The sequence below is a fragment of the Cynocephalus volans genome, chromosome 14, assembly GCF_027409185.1.
Source record: "Cynocephalus volans isolate mCynVol1 chromosome 14, mCynVol1.pri, whole genome shotgun sequence".
Classification (NCBI taxonomy): Eukaryota; Metazoa; Chordata; class Mammalia; order Dermoptera; family Cynocephalidae; genus Cynocephalus; species Cynocephalus volans.
Window position 1 is genome coordinate 42,769,524 of NC_084473.1, and position 24,785 is coordinate 42,794,308.

Here is a 24,785-nt window from a genome sequence, read left to right on the forward strand (position 1 = left end):
TATTGCTTCCCTCAAATCAGAATTCTCTTAGTGAGGAAGGAGCGGAGAAATCTGAATAGGCATCTAGCAGGCCCCACTACAAGACAAAATTCCTGTCCTTATGGAGATGTTTAAAGAATTCACAGCTGAGTGTCTTGGATTTTCAATAACTCAGTCCTTGAACCTATTCTTTATCTGTACTCATTCCATGGGTGATCTCATTTAATCTCATGGCTATAAGTACAGTTATATGCTAGTGACTACCAAATTTACATTTCCAGTCTGGCCCTCTTCCCTGAACTTCACACACAAGTAGCCACTTGCATAACCTGGCATCTCCATTTGAATGTCTAACGAGTATCTCAGATTTAACCTGTCCAAAATGAACTCCATTACCAAACTGTTCCTCCCACAGCCTTCCCCATCTCAGTGGATAATAGTTCTATCCTTTTGGCTGTTTAGGCCAAAATCCTTGAAGCCATCCTAGACTCCTGTCTCTCTCACACACCTTACACCAGGAGATCCTAACTGTCTCTACCTCCACTTTCCAATTATATCCAGAATCCCACCACTTCTCACCATTTCTACCACGAACATTCTGTTCCAAGCCACCATTATTTTATGTCTGCATTACTGCAATAGTCCCCTAAAATCATTATCCACATAGATAACCCTTGAATTCTCAGTTCTTGATCTCTTCTTCTCTAATGGTCATATCCTCATCCTCTACTTCTGGTACTTAGCCCACCATCATTCCCTATACTGTCATTGCCAAAAAGTCTAGAATGTCAAGGCTATGCATCCCATTTTTGGCAACCACTCTTATCTACCCATCATGTTCTCTATTATTCCTACTCAAACATCCCTCCAACTCCATCAGGACCTACAATCATTTAATCCTACACTTTTCTACTCCTCCTCTCTTTCCCCTTCTACTCCCACATTTCTTCTTACTGAGCTTACATTCCATCTTCAACAAATTTCTTGCCCTTCTCTCCATTGTGCTCGTTTTGCAAATTCCCAAACCTAATTAGATCACCTCTACACCTAATCTGAGCCTGGATCCACACAGCTGATAGGGCTGGAGAAAAATATGTAATCAAGCTGACTGATCCTACGTTCAATTCATGATCACTAACCTCAAGTGGAACATTTAATACTGCCTGACGATCACACTCTATTTATTTCCCTAGGCTTTCACTTTCATTCTTACCCTTTTCTTTTCTTCTCAAACCTCCAACTCCCTGTCCCTCTGATGTTCAGTCTCGTATGATGACATTCCTTCATATTTCAGTAAGAAAAACAGAAAAAATTCAAAGACACCTTCCACGAGCTTCCACACTTACCTACCTCAATCTGTGCCCACATGATCTTTTCTCCTATTAATATGGAAGAAAACTCTTTGTATTTCTATCTTAGACCAACCCCTTTTGCACTAGATTCCATCTGATCTCATCCAGTCAAGGATATCATTCCAGTAATTCTCCTGTCTCCTGTATCAAATTAACCTGTTTTACTAGATCATTTCCATTTGTATATACATTCTTTTGTCTTAAAATAATAAAAAACCTTCTCTTGACTCCATTTCTCCCTGAAGCCACTATGCTATTTTTCTTCTTCTTTACACCCAAACTCCATGAAAGAATTATCTACATTCACTGTCTCCACTCTAACATCTCCTACTCTCTTTTAAACCCACTCCAATAACGCTCATGTCCACCATTTACAGAAACAGCTCTAATCGAGGTCAACAAAACATTTGTCCTATTTATTAACTTCTGGTCATCTTTCACATCTCAGTCAAACGCTACTGAAACATTTTCTGACTTTTCTAAGTCAATTCATCTATTATATGCTGTCACAACTATATCACTTATCATGGTTACAATTTAACAATTTTATAAGATTCTTTGATTAATGATTCTCTTCCTCAATAGACTCTAAGGGTAGGGATAATGTCTATTTTTCTATCACAATTGTATGGTCAGTGTCTAGCACAATGCCCGGCACACAGGAGGCCACCGATAAATGTTCAGGAGAATAAATACTTTACTATCATCATCCCAATTTTAACTTTGAGAAAACGCAGCCCACAGAACTAGAGATACAAGTTCAAAGGCACATTGTGGGTTATTGATAGAACAGGGACTAGGAGTAGTAGAACATACCACCATGCTACGTTTTGGGAGTTGCAATGATAAATGAGATATGACTCCTCTTCTCTCATCTTAGGCATATGGAGTCTCCACCGTGTTTGGGATGGAAAGGACAAACAACACAACCTAGTGCAAAATAAAGACCTCCTTGTGTCCACAAAGGCTTAGCTGGCAGGTCAATGGAGCTGCTTCACACTGTCAATTGCTCTGGTTCCTGTATCCAAAGTGCCCATGGAGAAGACCTCTTCCCCAAAGTTTTGCCGTGAAATTACATCTCTGGCTTCAGAATAAGACTCTTCGCTCATCGTGGATCTACAAATTATGAACTAGGAAGAATATTGGGAGGAGTAAGTAGGAAGATCAACTTAAAGTTATAACATTAAGATCTATTGTCAGTTGAAGACCAGTAAGAAAGAGAGAAAAAGGATTTATTTTTAAATTTTTATTTCTCCTATGGATTTTTTAATACTATACTTATAATTACACAGTAAAATCATTTCTGGTGGCCCTTTACCAATTTCTGGCTAACCCCTGCTTCCCCCTTTCATACGTCTGGTGGCCTCAGTTGCGTTCTCTCCTTTTGAAAGTTCAGTGATTTATTGTGATTGTTGTATCTTCTGTCTTTATTTCTTTTTCAGCTCCCACTTATGAGTGAGGACATGTGGTCTTTCCCTTTTTGTGCCTGGCTTATCTCAGTTTATATAATTTTCTCTAAGTTCATTCATGTTGCCGCAAATGGCAGAATTTTATTCTTTTTTATGGCAGAGTAGTATTACATTGTGTAAATATACCACATTTTCCTTATCCAGTCATCTGTTGACAGACATTTGTTTCCAACTCTTATCTATGGTAAATAGAACTGCAATAAATATGAGAGTGTAGGTATCCCTTCCACATGATTATTTCCATTCCTTTGGGTATACACCCAGCAGTGCAATTACTGTTTTCCATTATCGCCGTACTAATTTACAGTCCCACCAACAGTGTAGGAGTGTTCCCCTTTCTTCACCTCCTTGTCAGCATTTATTATTCTCTGCCTTTTTGAAAATGGCCCGTCTAACTTGTGTGAGGTGATATCTCAGTGTGGTTTTGATTTTCATTTCTCAGTGTGGTTTTGATTTTCATTTCTCTGACACTTAGTGATGTTGAGAATTTTTTCATGTATCTGTTGGCCATTTGTATACCTTCCTTTGAAAAATGCCTGTTTAGCTCTTTTGCCCATTTTTTAATTGGGTTACTTGTTTTTTCACTGTTAAGATGTTTGAGTTCCTTGTATATTCTGGATATTAATCCTTTGTTGGATGCATAGTTTGCAATTATTTTCTCCCACTCTGTAGGTTGTCTTTTCGCTCTGTTAATTGCTTCCTTTGCTGTGCAGAAGCTTTGTAGTTTGGTATAATCCCATTTGTTTATTTTTCTTGTGTTGCCTGTGCTTTGGGGGTCTTATTCATAAAGTCTTTGCCCAGTCCCACTTCCTGAAGTGTTTCCCCTGTTTTCTTTTAGGAGTTTTATAGTTTTGGGTCTTTATGAGTCTTTAATCCATTTTGTGTTGACTTTTGTATATGGTGAGAGGTACAGGTCTAGTTTCACTCTTCTACATATGGATGTCCAGTTTTCCAAGCACCACTTATTGAAGAGGTAGTCCTTTCCCCAACGTATGCTTCTGTTCCCCGTGTCAAATATCAGTTCTGTAAGTATGTGGGTTTATTTCTAGGTTCTCTATTCTTTTCCGTTGGTCCGTGTGTCTGTTTTTATGCCAGTACCATGCTGTTTTTTTGTTAGCCTAGCTAATTGTTTGTCTACTTTATCTTCTCAAAAAACCAACTTTTTGTGTCATTGGTCTTTTGTATTGTTTTTTGGATCCCTATTTCATTTAGTTCTGCTCTGCTCTTTATTTCTGTCTACTAATTTTGGGATTGGATTGTTCTTGTTTTTCTAGTTCCTTGAGGTGTAGCATTAGGTTGTTTATTTGAAATCTTTCTCTTCTTTTGATGTAGGTGCTTACTGCAATAAACTTCCCTTTTTGTACTGCTTTTGTGGTATCTCACAGGTTTTAGTATGATATGTCTGTATTTTCATAAGTTTCAAGAAACTGTTTGATTTCCTGTTTAATTTCTTCTTGGACCCATAGGTTGTTCATGAGAATGTTGTTTATAAATTTCCATGTATTTGTATAGTTTCCAGAGTTTCGTTTGTTATTGAGTTCTAGTTTTGTGGTCTGAAAAGATACTTGGAATGATTTAAATCTTTAAAAATTTTCTGAGACTTGATTTGTGACCTAATATGTGGTCTATCTTGGAGAATGTTCCACATGCTGATGAAAAGAATGTATATTCTGTAGTTGTTGGATGAAATGTTCTATACATGTCTGCCAGGTCCAATTGGTCTACAGTGTAGTTTAAATCCTTTGTTTCTCTGTTAATCTCTTGACTAGATGATCTGTCCAGTGGTGAGAGACGTTGTTCAAGTCTCCTCCCATTATTGTATTGGAGTGTCTTTCTTTAGGACTAATGATGTTTGCTTTATATATCTGGGTGCTCCAATGTTGGGTACATATATATTTATGACTGTTATGTCTTCTTGCTGGATAGATCACTTTATCATTATACAGTGGCCTTTGTCTCTTTATGGTTTTTGGTTTAAAGTCTATTTCATCTGATAAAAGAATAGCTACTCCTGCTTATTTTTGATTTCCATTTGCGTGGTGTATCTTTTTCCATCCCTTCAGTCTTAGTCTGTGTCTTTATAGGTGAGGTGAGTCTCTTGAATATAGCATACAGTTGGGTCTAGATTTTTAATCCAATCAGTCAATCTGTGTCTGTCTTTTTAGGGTTGTTGTTAAAGGTACTGTCTTTCTCCTGGCATTTTATCAATTTTCATTTGGGTGTTTTAAATATCTTTTGTTTCTTTCTTCCCCTTTTATTATTTGTCTTTAATGTGTGTTGTTTTTTTGAGATGGTAAGATTTAGTTTGTCTTTCTCATTTGCATTTTTTGTTCTACCAGTGGGTTTTGTTCTTTCTTGTGTATTTGTGGTAGTTATTATCACTGTTCGGATTCCAGATACAGGGCTCACTTGAGGAATTCTCACAGGGCTGGTCTTGTGGTCGTGAACTCTCATGTTTTTGTTCGTCTAGGAAATATACTTTTTCTCCTTTATTTCTGAAGGATAGCCTTGCTGGATATAGTGTTCTTGGCTGGCAGTTTTTTATTTTAGTATTTTGAATATATCATCCCATTCTCTTCTAGCCTGTAGAGTTTCTCTTGAGAAGTCTTCTGAGAGCCCGATGGGAGCCACTTTGTAGGTGGTGACTTTACGCTTTTCTCTTGCTGCTTTTAGGATTCTCTCTTTGTCTCTGAGCTTTGCCAATTTGACTATAATGTTTCTTGGAGAGGATCTTTTTGGATTGAATCTATTTGGGGATCTTTGAGCCTCCTGGATCTGACAGTCCATGTTTCTCCCTATTCCTTGGAGGTTTTCTGTTACTACTTTGTTGAATAGGTTTTCAATGCCTTTTCCTTTCTCCTCCCTTTCTGGAACACCCAGATTCATATGTTTGTGTGCTTAAGGTTGTTTGCTAGCTCTCACAGATTTTCTTCATTTTTTAAAATTCTTTTTTCATTTCTTCTGCCTGGATTATTTCAGAAAGACTATCTTCAAGATCAGAAATTCTTCCTTCAAGGCTTTCTTTGGGGCAGAGCATGGTGTTATAACACCAAGGTCATGAGTTCAGATCCCCACACTAGCCAGGTGCCAAAGAAAAAGAAAGAAAGAAAAGAAATCTCTTCTGTTTGCTGCTTAAGCTCTCAGTTGTTTTTATTTCATTGAATGAATCCTTCAGTTTCAGGAGTTCTGCTACATTTTTTTTTAAGGTACATTAATCTCTTTGTAAATTTCCTCCTTCATATCCTGGATATTTTTCCTCATTTCATTGTTATCTGAGTCTTCCCATATCTCACTGAGTTTTCTCAAGATTGTTGCTCAGAATTCCTTTTTAGACAACTCAAGGGCTTCCCACTCTCTGGTGTCTCATACTTAAGAATTAGTGTATTCCTTTGGTAGTGTTACATTTTCTTGTTTTTTTGTATTTCTAGTAGAATGTAGAACATTGATGTTGGGTAATCTGGTACAGCACTTGGTTCTTCTATTATTCTGGAGTGGGATCTGAGGAGAAAGACTTCTTTTTCCAGTCTGTGCTGGTGAGTCTCTTTGTGTCAATGCAGTCAAGGGGGTGGCAGGCAACCTGCACAATGGCTGTAGTTGCTACTGTGGTAGCAAGCCACCCTTGTGGTGGCAGTGGCAGTGGCTGTGGCTGTGTTGGACCACCCACACGGAAGCGGTGTTTCTGGTGTGCGCCTGCCTTCTGTGCACCAAGGGTTCTGCCTGAAGCTCCTGCCTAGGACCATGGGCATGTGCCTGCCTTCTGCTGGGCTCTGGGGGCTACCTGCAGCTCATGCCTAGGACTCTGGGTGTTTGTTTGCCATCTGCTGGGTGGTGGAGGCTGTCTGTGGTTCCTGCCTAGGATCCTGGGCATGCTCCTGACTTCTGCTGGGTGGTGGGTGCTCAGGATTTCATTTCTGAAGGCAAATAGGACTTGAGTTATACAACTTTTAAGGAACCTACTGTATTAAAATGATCTACACACACCAGTTGGAAGGCTGTACATTTTGAGAATAGTAAACCACTGGACAGAACTGTCATGAAACACACAATCATAGTCACTAATTTGTACATGATTACTGTTACTAGATGATCATATGATTTACTATCCAAAATGGAGCACTTTGAGAACAGAAAGAGGCACTTACAAAATTATGCTAGGTGGGCTGGGCTGGCCGGTTAGCCCACTTGGGAGAGCACAGTATTGGTAACACCAAGGTCATGGGTTCGGATCCCTGTACCAGCCAGTTGCAAAAAACAAACAAACAAAAAATACCCTTCTATACTCAACAAAAATAAATATAAATAAAATTGATAAAACAACAACAACAAAAAACCCCAAATTATGCCAGAATAATGGATGCTTACTAGGCAAACAGGGCTGTCACCCTCTTTAGTTGCCATCTTTCACTATTTACACATGCAGAAAACCAGGTACTTATTCATTTATGCAATTGACTTTATTAAGCAAATCAACAACAGAAGCAGTAGTCAGAATGAACAGGATACCATTCCAGTGTGGGCTCTATTTAAATCATTTTGACCCTGAACAGTCATGCTACTACTTACCATCTCTGCTGAACAAAAAAAGAATGAGTCACTTTCTTTATCCACTTGCTTTTCTTTCCCCTTCAAGCCTGATCTATATTTAATCTTTAGGAAGACCACACCTATCACCATTTTAAGTTTAATCCTGATGGCTAAGAAACAATATACCCTTCTGTGTTAAGTGAAACAAAGCCATTCTTCAAATTTTCAGAGGCTTCTCTCTTCTCCAAAGGTGCAGCTGAATGGCACACCTTCTTTAATCAAGATTGACTTCTAGATCATTCACTTAATCAACACAGCAAAAACAAGTCACTAGCCACAAAACTTTATTGTAGGGATCAATACATATATCCTTATAAAAATGTTTTGAGCCATTCACTTGGTAGTTACAAACACATTAGAATCTGTTTTACTGGTATATTTTTTGTTTGTTCAGCAAGGTAAAATAAAGATTACTGCAAAATCACAAATCAAGTCCAAAAGGCCTGATTAAAAAAAACCCTTATAAAATGAGAGGATTAAACACTGCCAGCCCCACTGTGTCAACAAACATTTTACAATTCAAATCAAGAAGACAATCCCATATAAGTCCAACAAGGTAGATACTGGCAAGGAGAGGTGAAGCAATCTGTTATACAAAATGCAAAAAGAGTCAAAGATAAATTATAAAAAATAAAATTTTGGTCAGAAAACCATCACTACATAAAGCCAAATAAGGGTGTCTATTAGTTGTTTTCTTTAAAGGGAAAAGAAAGCAAACTGTTGTTAGTTTTTTATCTATCCTGAAGAAAAAATAAGAAAAGTGTTTGGAAAATACTTCTGATATTAAGTCAATTCTTTCTCTTCTGCTATATAGAATTCATAAACATCTGACTTATCCTTGTCAATCTGTAGAAATGAGCAGATAAAATCAGTGTTTGGCCTTCAGTGGGACACTCACAACACCCGAATGAGGTCTAGAGTAATCCTAGATCGGGGGACGTCAATGTTGAGAACTTGGACTTCTACTCTTTCTCCAGGGCCCAGTCCAAGACTCCTTCTCTTCTTCGTTTTAGAAAGTTTTGCTTCTGTTACATTTCGTATGGGAATAAGCCCTGATTTCCCCACTCCTATATCCACAAAAATTCCAAACAGAGTGGCATTCTCGACTTTGCCCGTAAGAACTGTCCCGACCTGCAGATCTTCTAGGCACACTATGCTTCTCTTGAAATCAGGTTTATCAAAATCTATAAGTAAAGGGAAAAAAAGACAGTTAGTACTTCTAGACACAATATAACTCAGTGAATAAGAATTAACTATGTATCAATTACATGCCCGGACCAATATTAAGCATTGTGGGGGGACATAAAAGATAGGCCTGACTTTGAAGAGAATGCATCCTTGTTGGAGAAACAACATTCATACAGAAATAATTTTTTAAAAAACTTACTCAAACAATTTATTCTCCTCAAACTCTACCTCACTAACATCACATTAGCATTGTACACGAGGATTGAGAAGAGTAGAGTATTATTTTCTCCTTTGTGAGACGATAAGAATATGTCTTTGCTCAATGAATATACAAGGCTAAAACACAAACATTGAGAAAGAAATCTCTTAGAGACAGGAGACTGGGAGTTGGTTATTTTTTTCAGTGTCTGGATTCTTAAATTCTTTATAAGTGGTAGGAAGTACATTAACTTTTGGTAAAATGTGGATGAAATTCAAATGTTCTCTCTCCTCACTTCCCACAAATTTGGAACTCAGGAATCGATTCCTATCTATTTCAAATATACTTATCCAATCAGAATTTATGGATTCTTGATTATCCATGGCTCAGGAAACCAGACCACCTAGTACCTAATCTTCTTTCTCTCCTTTCAGGTAGAACATTTGTTATTCCTATTATTATCTCCCACTCAGGCACCCTGCTGGTTTTAGAGTCACAAAGATGAAGACAGGAAGATCTCTGTTCTCAGTTTCCTTTCAGCCCTCTTTCCTTGCTCACCCCAGCATACATTTCTCTGTTTATTAACACCAACCCCCAAAAGGTGGACATAAAGCATGTCAAGGAATCATCAAGGCTCTAGTTAAAACAACAACAACAACAAAGGTTTTATATAGAACTAACAGTTAAATGGGGCTGTGGATTCTCTGTGGACTCCATTTATCCATGCTCTTCTTGGCCCCCATTCCTAGGATTACTGACTGTTTGCTCTAGTAACAAAGAACGCATTCTATGCTTGGATCTCCTTTTACTAAGACCTCATTTTCCCCTCCACCCATTCCATTTCCTTTTCCTCCACAGCTGTTGGCTTTATCCTGATTACTTGTTAAAGCTATCCTTTACATTCGTATTAACAAGAGGTCACCTCTTTCTCCCCCTCCCCCAGTCCAACCATACTGAAACCAAGATTTTTAAAAAATTAAGCTTTTTTCTGTAAAACAAGACGAAAACCCTCTTTAAAACTCAAATCTCATTTTCCTCATAAAAAAAGAGGACATGCTAAAATTAGAATTGATTCTGTAGAATTTCACCAGACATTGAAGCAATGAATTCCAAATGCAAAAACCTACTGTAATGCAATATTACACTGGCCAAGGACTGTGTCAAAGCAAAGTGAAACTAAGTTGTTGATAAGGGCCAGAGGTATGATGGTCTCTGAGGTCCCACAGGCATTGTTTTTATGCTTGGACACTTTTTTCCCTTTTTTTCTTGCAGAGGTCCAGCTGCTGCAAATTCCCCAAGGGTTCCTGATCAGCTGCTTAGTTTAATTTCGCACGGAAAATCAGAGTCAGGAATTACTTAACATGTTCCTGAAGACAGTCTGGGCCACTGAGAAATCCAAAAATCCTCCATGTACCAGGAAAACTTTAACACTTTGATGGCCAAGGCTGCACATTCAGTCTACTGTTGCCGAGCTACTTCTGATGAACCCCATTTTAGATTCTGATGAATCAAACTAGCAACCAGAGTGTTAATAAAAATGGAATTCATTATGTCACTGAGAAAACAGAGGAGAGGATGAGTATGAGGAAAGAATGAGGCATTAAGAAAGGAAATACTTTCAAGAAAATGGAGAAAAGAGATGTAAAAGAAATACTGTAGTGGAAACATCCAAAATACCATCTACCCCCTAAAGAATATGGCTCAGATGCATTCCCCCTTGGGGATGTGTTTAGTAGTAAAACGAAAGTTCTCAGACATCTTGAAAATTATGGCTTACATTAGGGCAAACGTCAGTTCCAAAGTTTGCTTAAAGAGACCTATTTGAAATTTCACTTGTCATACCGATAAACACTGTCGTAACTGGAAAGCTCAGTCCAGAGTCCAGGTGCATTCACATTTCTGCTCAACTAAGGGCATCCCAGGTAAGCACCTCTACTTAGCTTGGTTGTTATTTGATTAGACCAAACAATTTGAGTGTTGATCTTTGCTCTGATTCATAGTGTGACTGGGATAATGGAGCAATCAACAGCATGATAGAAAAACAAAGATGGGCAAGAATATCCAGTACAGGATACTTGCAGCTAGAGTATATTTGCAACCCTCTAATGCACTGCATGTAGGCATGACACTCCAAATCCCACCCTGTTTGAGATCCACTGTTTTACTTGGTATTCCTGCTAGACAACACCCATGGAATTCACATAAAAGGATACCAGGCCTCCAAACAGAGATGGATTTGTTTGCTGAAATATCCACTTGTGTGGAGGACCACTTGGTGGCTTCTACTCCTACATTTTTGGCATAGGTCTCTTACTGGGTGTTTTATTTTATTTTTCTTCAATTTTTTTTTTTTCTTAAACTTAAAACCTACAGAAGAGTTGAAGGAATAGTACAATGAACTTGTGGGTGTGTTTTTAAATTCCCTTAAGCCTTTTCAAAGAAGCATGTCTAATCACCTCAACACAGCCTAAACTGGAATGAAAAGAGCCAAGCCCTAAACATGGTATCATCAAAACTGGTTATGAGATGAGTGTGGAGATTCATTTAAATCTCTATTCAAACTTCCTTGGGAAGTAAGTCATTCAGTACCTTAATTCTTTTTCTCTGGGTCACTGCTCTCAACAACTATGGCTGTTACACTTCCCTCACCATCTACCTGTGCTGAAAGCTGAGAACATTTTTAATTAGAAGGAAAATCAACAGAGAGATATTATCTTATTTGTTCAATGTGTTCATTGACAAAGAATCCAAGAACTTGGAAGACTGTAATTTAGGAAGAAGATTCACTTTTTAGCTTGTGAATTGAGTGCTTTACCTTGGAATTCTGGTTCCTAGAAGATAAAAACAGATTACAAAAGGTTCATTAAAAATATGTGCCTCCACGTACACAGCAGTACAAGTTTGATGCATTTAGTCTGGCATAATGGGAAATGAATAGTGGACAAGGAGTCTGAAAGCCACCTGACTTTTAGCTTTGGCTCTGAATATTAACTATAATGACATTAAAGGAAGCCCACTATGTGTTAATTTTCTCATGCAGAGAATGGGAGAATAATATCTGCTTTGCCTATGGCATAGAATCATTGGTTGTGATAACAAAAGGAGATAACGTGAGCTGCACAAATGCAAGGTGGTATAATTCAAGTTCAATTGTTTACCTGTTCGAAAATCAAAACTTTCAGGCTGGCTGAGACCATCTATGATGACCTGTAAGGTGTGTACTGTTGTTTGCAATCTTTCTGCAGTTTTCTCTATTCCCTCCTTTTCAAGGAATGAATTTATTTTCTTTTGCATTTCAGGCTTCCCAGTCTCACACAGTGTCCCTCCAATGAATGATAAAAATCTGTAGTAGAAAAAAAAGCCCGAAACATATCAATAATATTACTACTTTTCCAATTTCCTTATACAGGTCACCTTAAAATTCATTCTTCTTAGATCCATACACTGATCAGTCTTTATCGAGAATCTACTCGTATCCTGTGCTATAACTGGTGATCTGTTTTGGAGGGGGAAAAAAGGCAAAGGGAGGGGGAGGAGGGGGATGTAGATTCTTGTGCTATTTTCCAAATGAAGCACCTGCTCAAAGTCAGTACCAGAAACGTTTTACAGTGGAATATTCATTATTGTTTATTGTCATATATATTTTCTAAATAAGGATACCTTAATTTACCTCATGTTTCCTAAAATTTCAGTTAGGAAAACTTATTTGAATTTAAATTATCTAATAGGCAAACAACTAATTGATGATATTAAAATCTAACAAAATACACATAAGTGTTGCCAGCTTTTGACAAATGAATTACTCTATTCACGTGCCATATCATTGCTTTTTACTTCTGTGTACCCATGATAGCAGTGTTACCTGTGTAGCATACTATCAGCCTAATAACTCTAAAATTCCATCAATAGTCAAGCCTCACATAAACTAAATTATATCAAGTACACTGAACACTCAGATTCAACAGAAAATATATGGGAAGGGATATCGAAAAGAAAAAGCAACTTTCTTCCAAGTAAGACTTCAATTATATAATCTAAATACGCATACTATCTTACACACTTTATATGTTACATAGCTGTAATCTTTACAAATAAAAATGTCTGCCTTTTAAAATTTCCTTTTGCTATGTTTACCATGTCCCTGGCTTGCACTCCTCTCACTTACTTAACTTTGGAGTTTTATAATAAGTTGATTAAGAAAAAAACAATTAAAGGGTTAAGATGCATTTCCCTTCAATTTCATGTGAATATTAGGCTGTAGCTTACTCTCTTGACATTCCTTGGCTGGATATTTGTCTCCATCATTAAGTTCCATTTCCTATGATTAATGGCACTTTAAAAATGTCAACACAGTAATCAGACAGTGATACTAATGCCCTCAAATCCTTTCCTCTAAGGATGTCTCTGGAATACAAGAAGGGAAAAAAGAAACTGTTAAGAGGTTTGTCTATAATCAGAATTGGGATGTATCCTATTTGGCAGATTACTGCATCATCATTGAAGGAATGCTTGTGATTCCTAGTCTTTTGCATTGTTCTGTTCAATCACAAAAGGCCTCTCCAGTGATAACCTAGTACCTGGTGGAGAAAGTGCTCCCATCTCTCATTTAATTAGGGCATCTCTTTGGTTTCAAATGAGCAATGGTTTTATATTTCTACAGCCATATTTTTGGTCAAAACAAATTCTCCAGCATCCAACTAATTCTTTTGAGAATATATTTTAGTTAATGGTCTAATAAAAGACCATGGATTTGGTGCCTGGTCTCCCTCTTTGGAAATGAGCTTCCATTCAAACTGATGGCCAGTGAGACACACACTATAAGTCTTTGTGTCCATGGCTTCCCCAGCCTAGTGGAGAGACAGCCGGTATCTGTTAGTGCTGATGGATGACAGTGACACACAAAGGCCCTGGTGACAGGGAACAGCTGTGGGAGCTCTGACTGACAGGGCAGATGACACATGACAACCTTTGCCCACAACCAACTTCCTTACACAACTTTCTAAATAATTCATGCCCTGCTGAGCAAGCTTCCCTGGTATTCACCCTCTTGGCTTTGCTGGTCTGTAACTGGTTATTTAGCAGAACATCTTTCAAATCATCAAGATTCTGGCTTATAACCATTTGTTAAGATGCCAAAAAGTGTATTTGTGAGCTGTAAATCTATAACCTTCAATCGCATTTTATAATTAGTAAAAGCAACTACATCACAGAAACTTCCAGAAACACTATACAAATCTTGGCCTAAATAACAAAAACACCAGCTCAGCAGGACACTTGGACTCTTAAGGTTGTGTGTGCACATGTGTGCATGTGTGTGTGAAAGAGGAACTAATTGCTAACAAAGTCATTTCCATATAAAGAATTCTGCTTATAGTGGTTGCAGATGCAAAAAGAAAATTGGTCTGTTTAACCTGGGTGCATATTTCATATATCATTTTCATTCTCACACACATAAGCCTGAGGGCACTGGTAACTGAAATCGATAAAAAAGCACCAAGTTGTACTCCTAACTAATGCTTCATATTGATCAACCCTATTTTTAAATGACTATGGAATAAAGTCAAGTGCTTTTTTATTTTGAAAACTTTCTTAAAGCTAACAAGGTCACATAAAAAGAAAAATAGCAAACAAAAGGGTGAGGAACTATAAAATAAACTGAGAATAGCATTCAGATTGACTTCTCCCGTACTGGATTCCAAGTATATTCAACTGTATATGATAGGAAGCAATGTTTTATGCTTAGTGGCCACTCAATAAACATATTTTCCTTAAATATCCTATGAAAAATTTATTCCACATATTCTTAATTTTCCTTTAGAATTGTGATAAGTAAGATTCAATATAAAGTTTCTCTTTAGAATTGTGGTAAGTAATACTCAATACAAAATATTTTTTAGTCTGAAAGTTCCAAATAGAAACACATTGTACTTTATGAAGCTTGGAACACAGAATGTAAGTGAATAGATACTGATAAATATGTGCCAGGCACTATGCTAGTGCTTGATATTCTCATTTAATCCTGACATTAACCCTAAAAGGTACGTGTCATATCATACAGAAAAGGAAAATTGAGGTTCAGGGAGATTAAATAACTTGCCTAAGGCCATGCAGCTATTCTTGCTAACTAGCTTCATTGATGTGCCACACACAATGTGTGCATCTGTGTATAACTGAAGGTATGTAAAAATTAAAGTGCTATATATGGTTACGATAGAAAATACAATACTTTTGGTAAGATTTTACCAACACAATTTAATGGCAGATTACCTTTAAACATTAGACAGTTAACACTGAATAAAATCCTGCAAAGAAATTATTATACACATGCTTCTAAATAGACAATTCTCTCAAAAGCCAATGAGTTATTAAAATCATATTCTCATTTTCTCCACTGTCTCTGGAAGGCTTGTTCAATTTGCTAAAGATTGCTGTTTGAGCTGCTGTTTTTATTTAATGTGTAATTTCATCCATCTTACTTAAAATAAGAAAGTAGCATGAATGCAACAAATAAGCACATCATGTTCCTTTAGCACACATCTGCACAAAGTTAAAATACAGACCTTTCAGCACAGATAATGCTTATTTTTCAAATGGGATGCAATATAACCTAAAATTGCTTATATTTCCACAGAAACTTGTTATAAATGTAGGGTTTTCCCCTCAAAGAATAAGAAAAGTCCTTGCAAGATTCTTCCTAAAGAATAAAAATTCTCAAGATTCATAAGACTTCAGACATAGCCATTCGGTTTTTTGTAAACTTTTCCAGCATGGAGATTTAGGAGCTGAAGACTTGGTTCATTACATTAAAGCAACATGACACCCTCCAGAGCACAGAAGAACCATGGTGATGCAACACAATCACTTTAAAAACAACTTAATATTAGCATGTGCTTTGTGGGCAAAACACATGTGATTTATAACTCCACCAAGAACCATTCTATAAGGCCAAAGTACTTCTAGTTCTCTATTCACTATCAACGCTTTTAATAGACTTTCATACTTGTTTATTTTTACCCATTAGTTTTACTGTTTTAAAGTAATTACACCAATAAGCAAAACTTAAAATGCAAGAACACAGTCATTTTGGAACTAAATATATAGGAGATAGAGCAGGTCATAACTTGTGAAACAGGTAGCCATTCAATAATTTAGAAAGAGAGTTTATATTCTAAGAGAAAATGTGGCCTTTTAAACTGTGATTGTAGATTAAGTGGTGGGACACAAATGTACATTTAGTAATAATTTGTTACTCTAAAAAACACAGACACTACATAACATTTCCAAATCTACTGCCCTTAATATAAAAGACCAAATATAAGTTCAAATGTGGCAAAGGAGAAAACCTGCTACTCCTTTTGCACTATCTACAGGGGAGCTAAATTTACACAGGTGGGTATATAGCAACACATGTTTAGTTTAACTCAAAGTGCCAGCTTTATCACATCTGCTGTTCCAGCAGTCAAATCAAAGAGACAACAATGTGAACTGCACCTCAATCATCATCAAGGAATCCTCTCAAACTTCTAAACTCCCTGTTAAACCAAGGCATTGAACTGGGCCAGAATCCTTAAAAATCTTAGCGGGTGCAAAATCCACAGAGGCCTATAGAGGTATATTAACCACAGAAGCTAGTAGGTACCTAGTGAAAATAATATTTAAATGGCTTTTCTTAGTATATAATCATCCACAGAAAGTTAGAGCAAATAGTTCTCCCCAACAACTTACAGCTGACTGACTTTTGAAAACTAACATATTGCAGATAAACATTTTAAAAAATATAACTTTTCCAGAAAGGGTAACTGGGTTGTTCTGAAAGCTCTTACAGACTCTGATCTGAGAGTATAGTTTTTAAATGGTATGCAGCTATCTTGACATGGGTGGGGGCAATTTTAATGTTATTGCTTGGTACCATTTAGAGTGTCTTTGGAGTATCTCTTGCATCAGTGAGTAGCAGAAGATAACCAAGAAGAACTAAAAAGTAGAAGCTGTCATGAATTAAGGAATGCAGTTTGTTTTCCAAAAGGTTTGGTTTATAAGCATTGGACTGTTACCTGTTTCTAACTTCTGAAGAACTTACTAAATGTTTCCTTCTTTTTCAAAGGTCTGTTATACATGCACAGAAATCAGATACTCATTGCATGTTGCATTAATTGTACATAGAACATATCCTCAGAAAACAGTTTTATTTTGAAATTTATATTCCTTAGCAATTTAGTACAGGGCATTAATATTATAAAAAAACCAAAACCAAAACAAACAAACAAAAAAACAGTTAAAATGTTTTTACACAGAGACCTTCTTAAAGTTTAAGGTTTAGAATAATCCTTTTAGAAAGAGTTGAAGACAGTGCACATATGAGTTACATCAAGTATCTAACATCAGTGAAATAACATGCCATAAATAAGTAGCACTGATTATTTATGTAGCTTTTCCTGTTTTAGAATTACTTGCTATGTATTATATACTATGTAATTATCACAGAATTTGAACTATAATTAAAAAAACAAATGTATATACATATATATCCAAATGAGTATGAGGATATAAAAACAGGAAGGTATCATGTATTGAGGTGTTGCTATTATTGCTGTAAAAATGTCCAAACTCCTGTTGCAGGTATTGCCTTAGAAATAAGTAACAATTTACATGTGACATAAAAAATCAGCTTTCTCATATTTTTAAAAAAATAGCTCCCCAACTGCCCCCACCCCCCTATCCTATTTCAAATGATAAAGATTTGCTTAAATCAAGGCTCTTCAAAGAAATGTGAAAAACATGCTGAAGCCAATTAAAAATAATTTAGAATAGCATACTCAACTTTATTCAATAAACATTTATTTCCTTCGCAGGAAGACTCTATGAAAGATAACAGAGCCTATGCTGTTGAGTAAGCTTACAGTTAAATTTCAAGTAATGACAGTACAATTGGAATAAATAGTCTTCCACTTATATCTGCTCTTTTAGAGGCGGGATTTTATGTGCAGATAAATAGATATTTTGAAAGTGCTCAATAAAGACGATTTCATTTAATTCTCTCAAAAATTTACTGTGAATGTATATTTGCAGATAAGGGAACCAAACCTCAGAGAGATTAAGTGACCTGCCCAAAGTCACACAGCTGAGACCACAAGACTACAGCTAAGGTAGATGTTATATCAAGCTTTATTACCACTTCTACTCCTTTACTTTGTGGGGGGTATTCAGTGCAGGCAGAAGATTTAAAGCTCAGATAAAATTTGGCACCCAGGACCACTGCCTGGGAACAATTTTATTATTATTTTTTAAATCACATTCAAAAGAAAAAAACCTTTGGCTCTTTTTGAGTTACTGAATAAGAGTTGGACAAAATTAAGTTAGTGATTTCAAAGGCTACAGACTCTGTACAGCTCAAAAACACTGTGTTTAGAATTAATATAATTTAATATACTGCCTGTAAAGCTATAATGTGGATTGATGCCTATGAATGTTGAAAGAGGAGGGCAAATAAAAAAGGAGTATTCAAAAATGTACAGGCTAGTGACGAAAGAGCTGACACTAAGCAGCTCTGGCACTACTAGGGGTCAAAGCTCATGCACTAGAGGTAAAGGACTTTCTTCCTTGAGAAACAGCATTTTTGCTATGAATGCCATCCTGTCAAAGAATCCTCCCTTCAAAAATTTTAAAATGCTATTAACACCTGCCATTTCAATAAATCCCTCACTGTCCTCTGAATGGGCAGAGATGTTTTCATTCCATTTAAAGAGTTGGTTACTGAGGTCAAAGTAACTTGCTTAAGGTGATGCAGAGAACCAGAAGACCGGCTAAGATTAAAATCCATAGCTAGAGTGGGGACAGGAAGGGGAGGAAGGAGATAATGGGAGAATAAATCAATACCCTACAAAGTTTCAGGCTCCAGACTGAGTGATCTAAGCTTGAAGAAGAGAAGAAAAGACAAGGGCGGACAATTACTTTGGAGATGGAAGAGACTGAAGCAAGCACAACTTTATGGCTGGCCAGCAACTTCCTCTCACTACTCCACTGGGTACTAATAGGTGGCTCCAGATAAGCAAGAGAAACCAGTTTTCTCCAGTCCCAAGACCCAGTATTAATATTAACAATGTTAAATACTCCACATTACATCCAGATGACACAGTCAAATAACAAATAGTAATTCATGTAATCCTATGACATAGGTACTATTATTATCCCCATTCAACAGACAAGAAGACTGAGGTTAAATAACATTCCCATGTTAAATAGCTGTGATTTGTCTGATTACTGCACTGCCTCCAGACTGAGCTAGAGGAAAGTTAGATATAGTTTCATGTTCTGGAACTTCCTCGTTCCCTGTACCAGCTTTGTCAGAAACTTCATGTAGGCTGTGTGTTGGACGAATGTGTAACATATTAGATATCAATCCTAAGAACCCCATAGTTGGATCATCTATTCTCAAGTGGGTGGATTCTCTTTCATCATTTTTTTCTTTTGTGAGGGCATTTTTGAAAGTATGATGAATGTTACTTCCTGGGATCTATAGTAAGTTTTTTAGGTTTTAACTACTAACAAGAAAAGAACAAAAACAAAAATCACTTTTAGTAATCTGTCCATTTAACATCCTTGTATTTTAGGTTTGGCCTCTCTCATATGATGCTATGTCTTTTTGTGAAAAGGCAATCTAATATTGTCTAACCATAGCTCCATTAGAAATTAATGGAAGATGACTAATTGATACACATCCTAAGATATCATTTATCAAAAGCCAGCAATGATTCTGCCTTAATTTTCATGTTCATGATACTGCCAATTATTGTGTGGCAAACCCAGAAAAATTTGAGATCTTTCAAATTTGCAAATAATCTCTTAGGTCTGTTTACCTAATCGTCATTTATTTTATAGCACTGGCTGTTGGATTTCTTTCCAGACAAGTTTCCTACAAAGAAACATGTTTTTATCATTGTAGGAATGAGACGGCATGCCAATGCAGCACAAAGCTGTGGTGAATTTTAGATGTGGGGAGGTGTACTAGACATACTAGGCTAAGGGGCTCACCCCTCAGAAAAATGACAAATCATAGGCTGTGGGCCTTCTGGTTGCTCATAGCCGAAACTATGAATATCAAATCTGTCAATGTCATGGGTCTACTGTTGCTGTTTTTTAAAAACAAAAACAATTTAAACTCCCTGCATTACAGCTACTTATTAGCTAGAAGATTTCTTTCCTTGCTGGGCAGCAGGCTAAGGTTGGAAAGAAGGTAATAAAACCTCTGAAAGCAATTCTAAAAGAGTTCAGAGATGCTAAATCCTGGAACAGGAACGGGAAAGAGACCCACAGAGACTAACATATACCCACTCACCTGAGTCTTCGATATTGGCCACGTGTCACCATCTGGCTTGGCTTATTTTAGATCCATTACAGGAAGCAAGCCAGGACCACTAAGGGCCTCCCTCTGCCCCAACCACTGTTAGATGCACCTGTTAGGATTCATTATCTCATCAGGAAATCCTTGTGTATCTGTAGGATTAATTCTACTTTGTGTCTTAAAAACCTGACACAAGTTTTAGTAAATTAAGGATGAACATTGCTTAGCTTTTAGATAGAAGTTCCTCCGCTCCCCAAGTAAATATTTTGCTAGGTTATGTGATTATTCCTGTCCCAGACCTGAATTTTAAATTCATGGTTGTCTACTCTCTGAAAACATACTTTTCAACATTGATTGTCAGGGTCAGAAATAGGCACACTGGCAGTAATAAAGGAAACATTACCATACTAATATTAAAGTACAGGTATTGATACAAATCATTCCTTGATACACATTGACCTAGTCCATTAGAATGGTGCTGCATGTCATATTCCTCCTACAGAGGCTGTTAGCCTAATGGCCAAAATGGAACTAATAAACACTAGCTAACGCTTTATCAAAATGAGTGCCGAGTGACAGTCTTGACATTAAATTTCCTGGCATTTTTCAAGTTAAATCAAGAGCACAACAACTTTCAAGCTTAACTATCTGGAGTGAATCAAATTCTTAATGCAGCAGATTCTTTGGGAGAGTGCCAGGTCTCACTGTGACATGTACAAATCAGCATAAGCTGCAGCACAAAGCACTACTTCCTGGCACCTTATTCAAGAAACAGAGGGAAATCCGATACTTGCCTTGGCTCTCTGGATCAACCCAAACCGGTAAGACAAAAAAAAGAGGAGGTACTGGGGCTGGAACGTTGGTAATCCCTAAATAGGTTGTTTCTGGGCCTCATTCTACTCAATACAGCAGCAATTTTACTCATGGTTTACAGTACCCAGCACAATGAAATCACTCACATGTGGAAACATTGTGATGATTTCTGGATGACAACAGAAAATGGTAAGAAATCCTCTATCATGGCCTGTCTCTGCTTTTCTAGTCTGTAAAATCTAGGAGGGCCTGGGCCCTGAACACGATGCTCTGTGAAAGCAAATGGGATTCAATTTGGGGAGATCCTGAAATCCTTTCAATCCAAGAGAGATACTGAAAGAAGCACTTAATCAACTTGTGGGATAGGTAATGTCAGGACAGGATGTTCTATTAACAGTTTTGTTTATACAACTTCATTGACCTCAGCCGGTTTAGACTACAAAAAAAAAAAAAAAAAAAAAACACAACAAAATTGGATTGAAGTAAAGCTAAACATTTCATTTTGTTCTATTAAAGTTATCAATTTCTGAGTAGTTTCCTTTCCTCAGTGTTCTTCCATGTACTCATCTTTCATTCTCTATTTCTATCTATAGTCTATTCTTTCATTAAACAAATATTGACAATATCAGTCTTTGTTAGGTGCTGGGGATAGAGTGACAAATAAGATTCTTATGGTCCCTGCCCAACTGGAGCTTACAGCCTGCAATATCCTTAAATTTAATAGCCACTAGTCTAGCAAACATTTTCAGATGCATTATTTATTTTGTGAGACAAGGACAATTAGAGAGGCTTACAGCTTTACTTTATGATATTCTACAGTGTTATACTTCTTTTTGACCATCTACATCCATTATAAATAAATGGTGATAAAGTAGAGTACTGAGGGCCACATCAAAAGCAGCTTTTTAACTGAAAATAATTTTAACCTATTATTCTTTTTCTTGCTTTTATGCAAGACGTATCTTCTTTTAAGATCCCTGATATCTAAGATCAGCTCGATGTTCCCCATATTTTTTGTATTCTTTATGGCTTTAATGTTTACTGTATGAATTTTATTGGTGATGATTTTATTCATCACTTAGAATGTGCAGAGACCCGAGGAAGGGTCTAAACAATATAAAATAAATAGTGGTGAGACTATTTAAGGAGACTACCAAAGTAGAGAGGATAAAACATATACACAGATACCATAATAGAGGTCAATAATAAGGAAGTGCACTTTGTGAAGCACAAAGCTTGTTCAAGGAGAAAGCTTATCTCCAGATATGGCAAGATCAAGGATGATTTCAAGGCTTTTGGACCGAGAAACTGAAAGGATAAAAAGAAATCACCTGAGATGAGAAAAACCATGGATGGGGCAAGATTTGGGGGAAAGACCTGGAATTCAGTTGTAGGCATGTTAGGTTTGAGATGTTGAGTAGGTAGTTGGATACATGAGTCTGAAATTTCAGAGTGGTTTGGGCTAAGGATATAAATTTAGGAGTCATGGTGCTTATGATAGTCCTCAAAGCCGTGAGACTGGAAGAGCTCACCAGTGAAGTGATCACTGTTTACTTCTCTAACTTCTCCCTTTCCAATTCTCCTTCCAATGAATGGTCTATTTCAGTCTCCACAACGTCTCTAGTATTCACATTATTTTTGCCATTCACAACCACAGTTACTGTCTTTCATACCCTTCACTCTATCTGGCTGTACTTTCAAAATATGGTCGGAATCAGAACACTTCTCACCACTTCTATTATCACCTGGGTCTCATCTTTCACGTGGACTACTGCAATTAGTTTAACTGGTCTCCCTGCTTTTACCACTGTCCCTTATAGACTGTTCTTAACACAGCAGATGAATGGGATTACTTTAACATGTAAATCAGATCATGTTACTCTTCAGCTCAGAACCTGGCTATGGCTCCTCATTTCACTCAGAATTCAGGCCAAGTCCCTATAATAGCCTCGTAATCCCTTTTGACCTCATTGCCTATTTGTCTCTCCCTTGCTTACTCTGCTCTGGCCACACTGGCCACCTTATTATTCTTTTACCATGCCAGGTCTGCTCCTATATTAGGGTTTTCTCAATTGTCCAGTCCCTCTTCCTGGAACTCTTGCTCCAGATATCTGAATATAGCTAACTCTTTCACCTCCATCAAGACTTTTCTCAAATGCTACCTTGTCAATAAGGCCTACAATGACTAGCCTGCTTAAATCTGCAAGCCCTTACCCACAAACCTGGCAATCCTGATCCCATTACTCTGCTCTTTCCCTGTTTTCCACAGCACTCATCACCTTTACTATACTGTATAATTCATTTATTATGTTGGTTCTGTATTGTCTGTCTCTTTGAGATCAAAGATCTTTAAATGTATTCCAAGATCACAAAAACCTGGAATACAGGAGGCACTCCAAAGACATTTGTTTAATGAATGAATGGATTCTGTTAATTCTAGCCTAGGTTAATGGAAAGACAGTAGTGTCATTAACCATTCTTTATGAAACAACAGATGAAATACCAAGCCTTTTTGTTTGTACTGTTTTTTTTTCTCTTTCTTTTTTTGGTGTGTGTGCAGGGCTAGTGAGGAGGAATAATGGGAGGAGAAGATGGATTACAAAGGGAGAGAGAAAAGGGGGTTCAAGTTTCAGTTTTAGATATATTGAATTTGAATTGCTAAGACATTTATGAGAAAAATCTCTTGCAGACAAATGGAAAGGGGGAACTAGAGCTTAGGAGAAAGACCAGAACTACAGATGTTAAGATGTAGGACTGGAATTACGTGGAAAGGTAAGAGATAAAGATAGTCATGTGAGTGAATGCGGTCACCCAAGGGAGCATATAGAACAAGAGAAAAAGAAGGCTAAGGTAAAAAATGTGAAGAATATCTACATCTAGAGGGCTAAAGGAGGAAGAGAAACCAGAGAAGATAAAATATAAAAACAAAAGCCACGGAAGGTCAATAAATTAATGGTGTTAAATGTGGCCGAATGGGTAAATGGTTTAAGGATGGAAAGAGGCCACTGGTTTTGACAATCGGAAGGTCATTAGTTGAAAGAATAAGAATGAAAGCCATCTGTAAGGGACTGGGAGAAAGAAGGCAGTAAGAATTAGAGGCAGATCTCCTAAGAAGTTTGGCAATGAAAAGGAAGAGCAATGGATTATAAATTCTAGGGGAAAGTAAGATAAGAGGTGATTGCTGCTTTTAGCTTTTAGGGAGTGGGAAAAGGGGAGACCACAACAATAATAAGGCCATGGGCTAAAACTATAGGAATAAGTGGAGGATACATTAAAGATATAAGAGGCAGTCATAATATCTTACAATGCTAAAAGATCTTATTCATTCAGTTGTCATTTACCCCTCACCTTTAGAGGTGAGGCAATTACAGAGATTACAGACACAGAGATTAAGACAATGGGCAAAGTCAAGAGTCCTCAGCAGCAACCTGGGAAAGTGAGGAAGGTGAAGGAAACAAAATTTTAAAAATGGATGAATAGCTTAGGAAGGACAGGAGAGAATGAGTAAAGATATGGAGACAATCTGAAGAAGGGGATTGTAAGGTAGTTTTGGATTTTTTTCAATGAGATGGGACGTGAAATGAATTTGAGAAGACCCTAAAAAAGTAAAAGGGATTTAGAATAGAATGGCAAAGGTGCTGAACAGACATTTCTCAGGGGAAGATATACAAACGGCCAACAGGCACATGAAAAAATGCTCAACATCACTAATCATCAGGGAAATGCAAATCAAAGCCATACTGAGATAGCATCTCAGCCCAGTTATACTGGTTATTATCAAAAAGACAATAACCAATGTTGTCAAGGACGTGGAGAAAGGGAAAACTCCTACACTGTTGGTGGGATTGTAAATTAGTACAGTC

At 37.1% G+C, this 24,785-nt stretch overlaps 1 protein-coding gene across 3 annotated transcripts in view; it reads right to left on the bottom strand.

The window, feature by feature from the left end:
- Nucleotides 1–7,698: 7,698 nt before the first annotated feature.
- SRBD1 (S1 RNA binding domain 1) overlaps nt 7,699–24,785 on the bottom strand; it is a 221,834-nt gene continuing 204,747 nt past the window's right edge. For 2 of the 3 annotated variants that reach the window (XM_063078557.1, XM_063078558.1), the window contains exons 20-21: nt 11,930–12,114; nt 7,699–8,568 (exon numbers count right to left, since the gene is read on the bottom strand). In XM_063078557.1, the coding sequence (XP_062934627.1) occupies nt 8,279–8,568; nt 11,930–12,114 (475 nt within the window). In that variant the 3' untranslated portion in view covers nt 7,699–8,278. The remainder of the gene's footprint in view (nt 8,569–11,929; nt 12,115–24,785) is intronic. The other variant, XM_063078559.1, reaches the window with a different exon arrangement.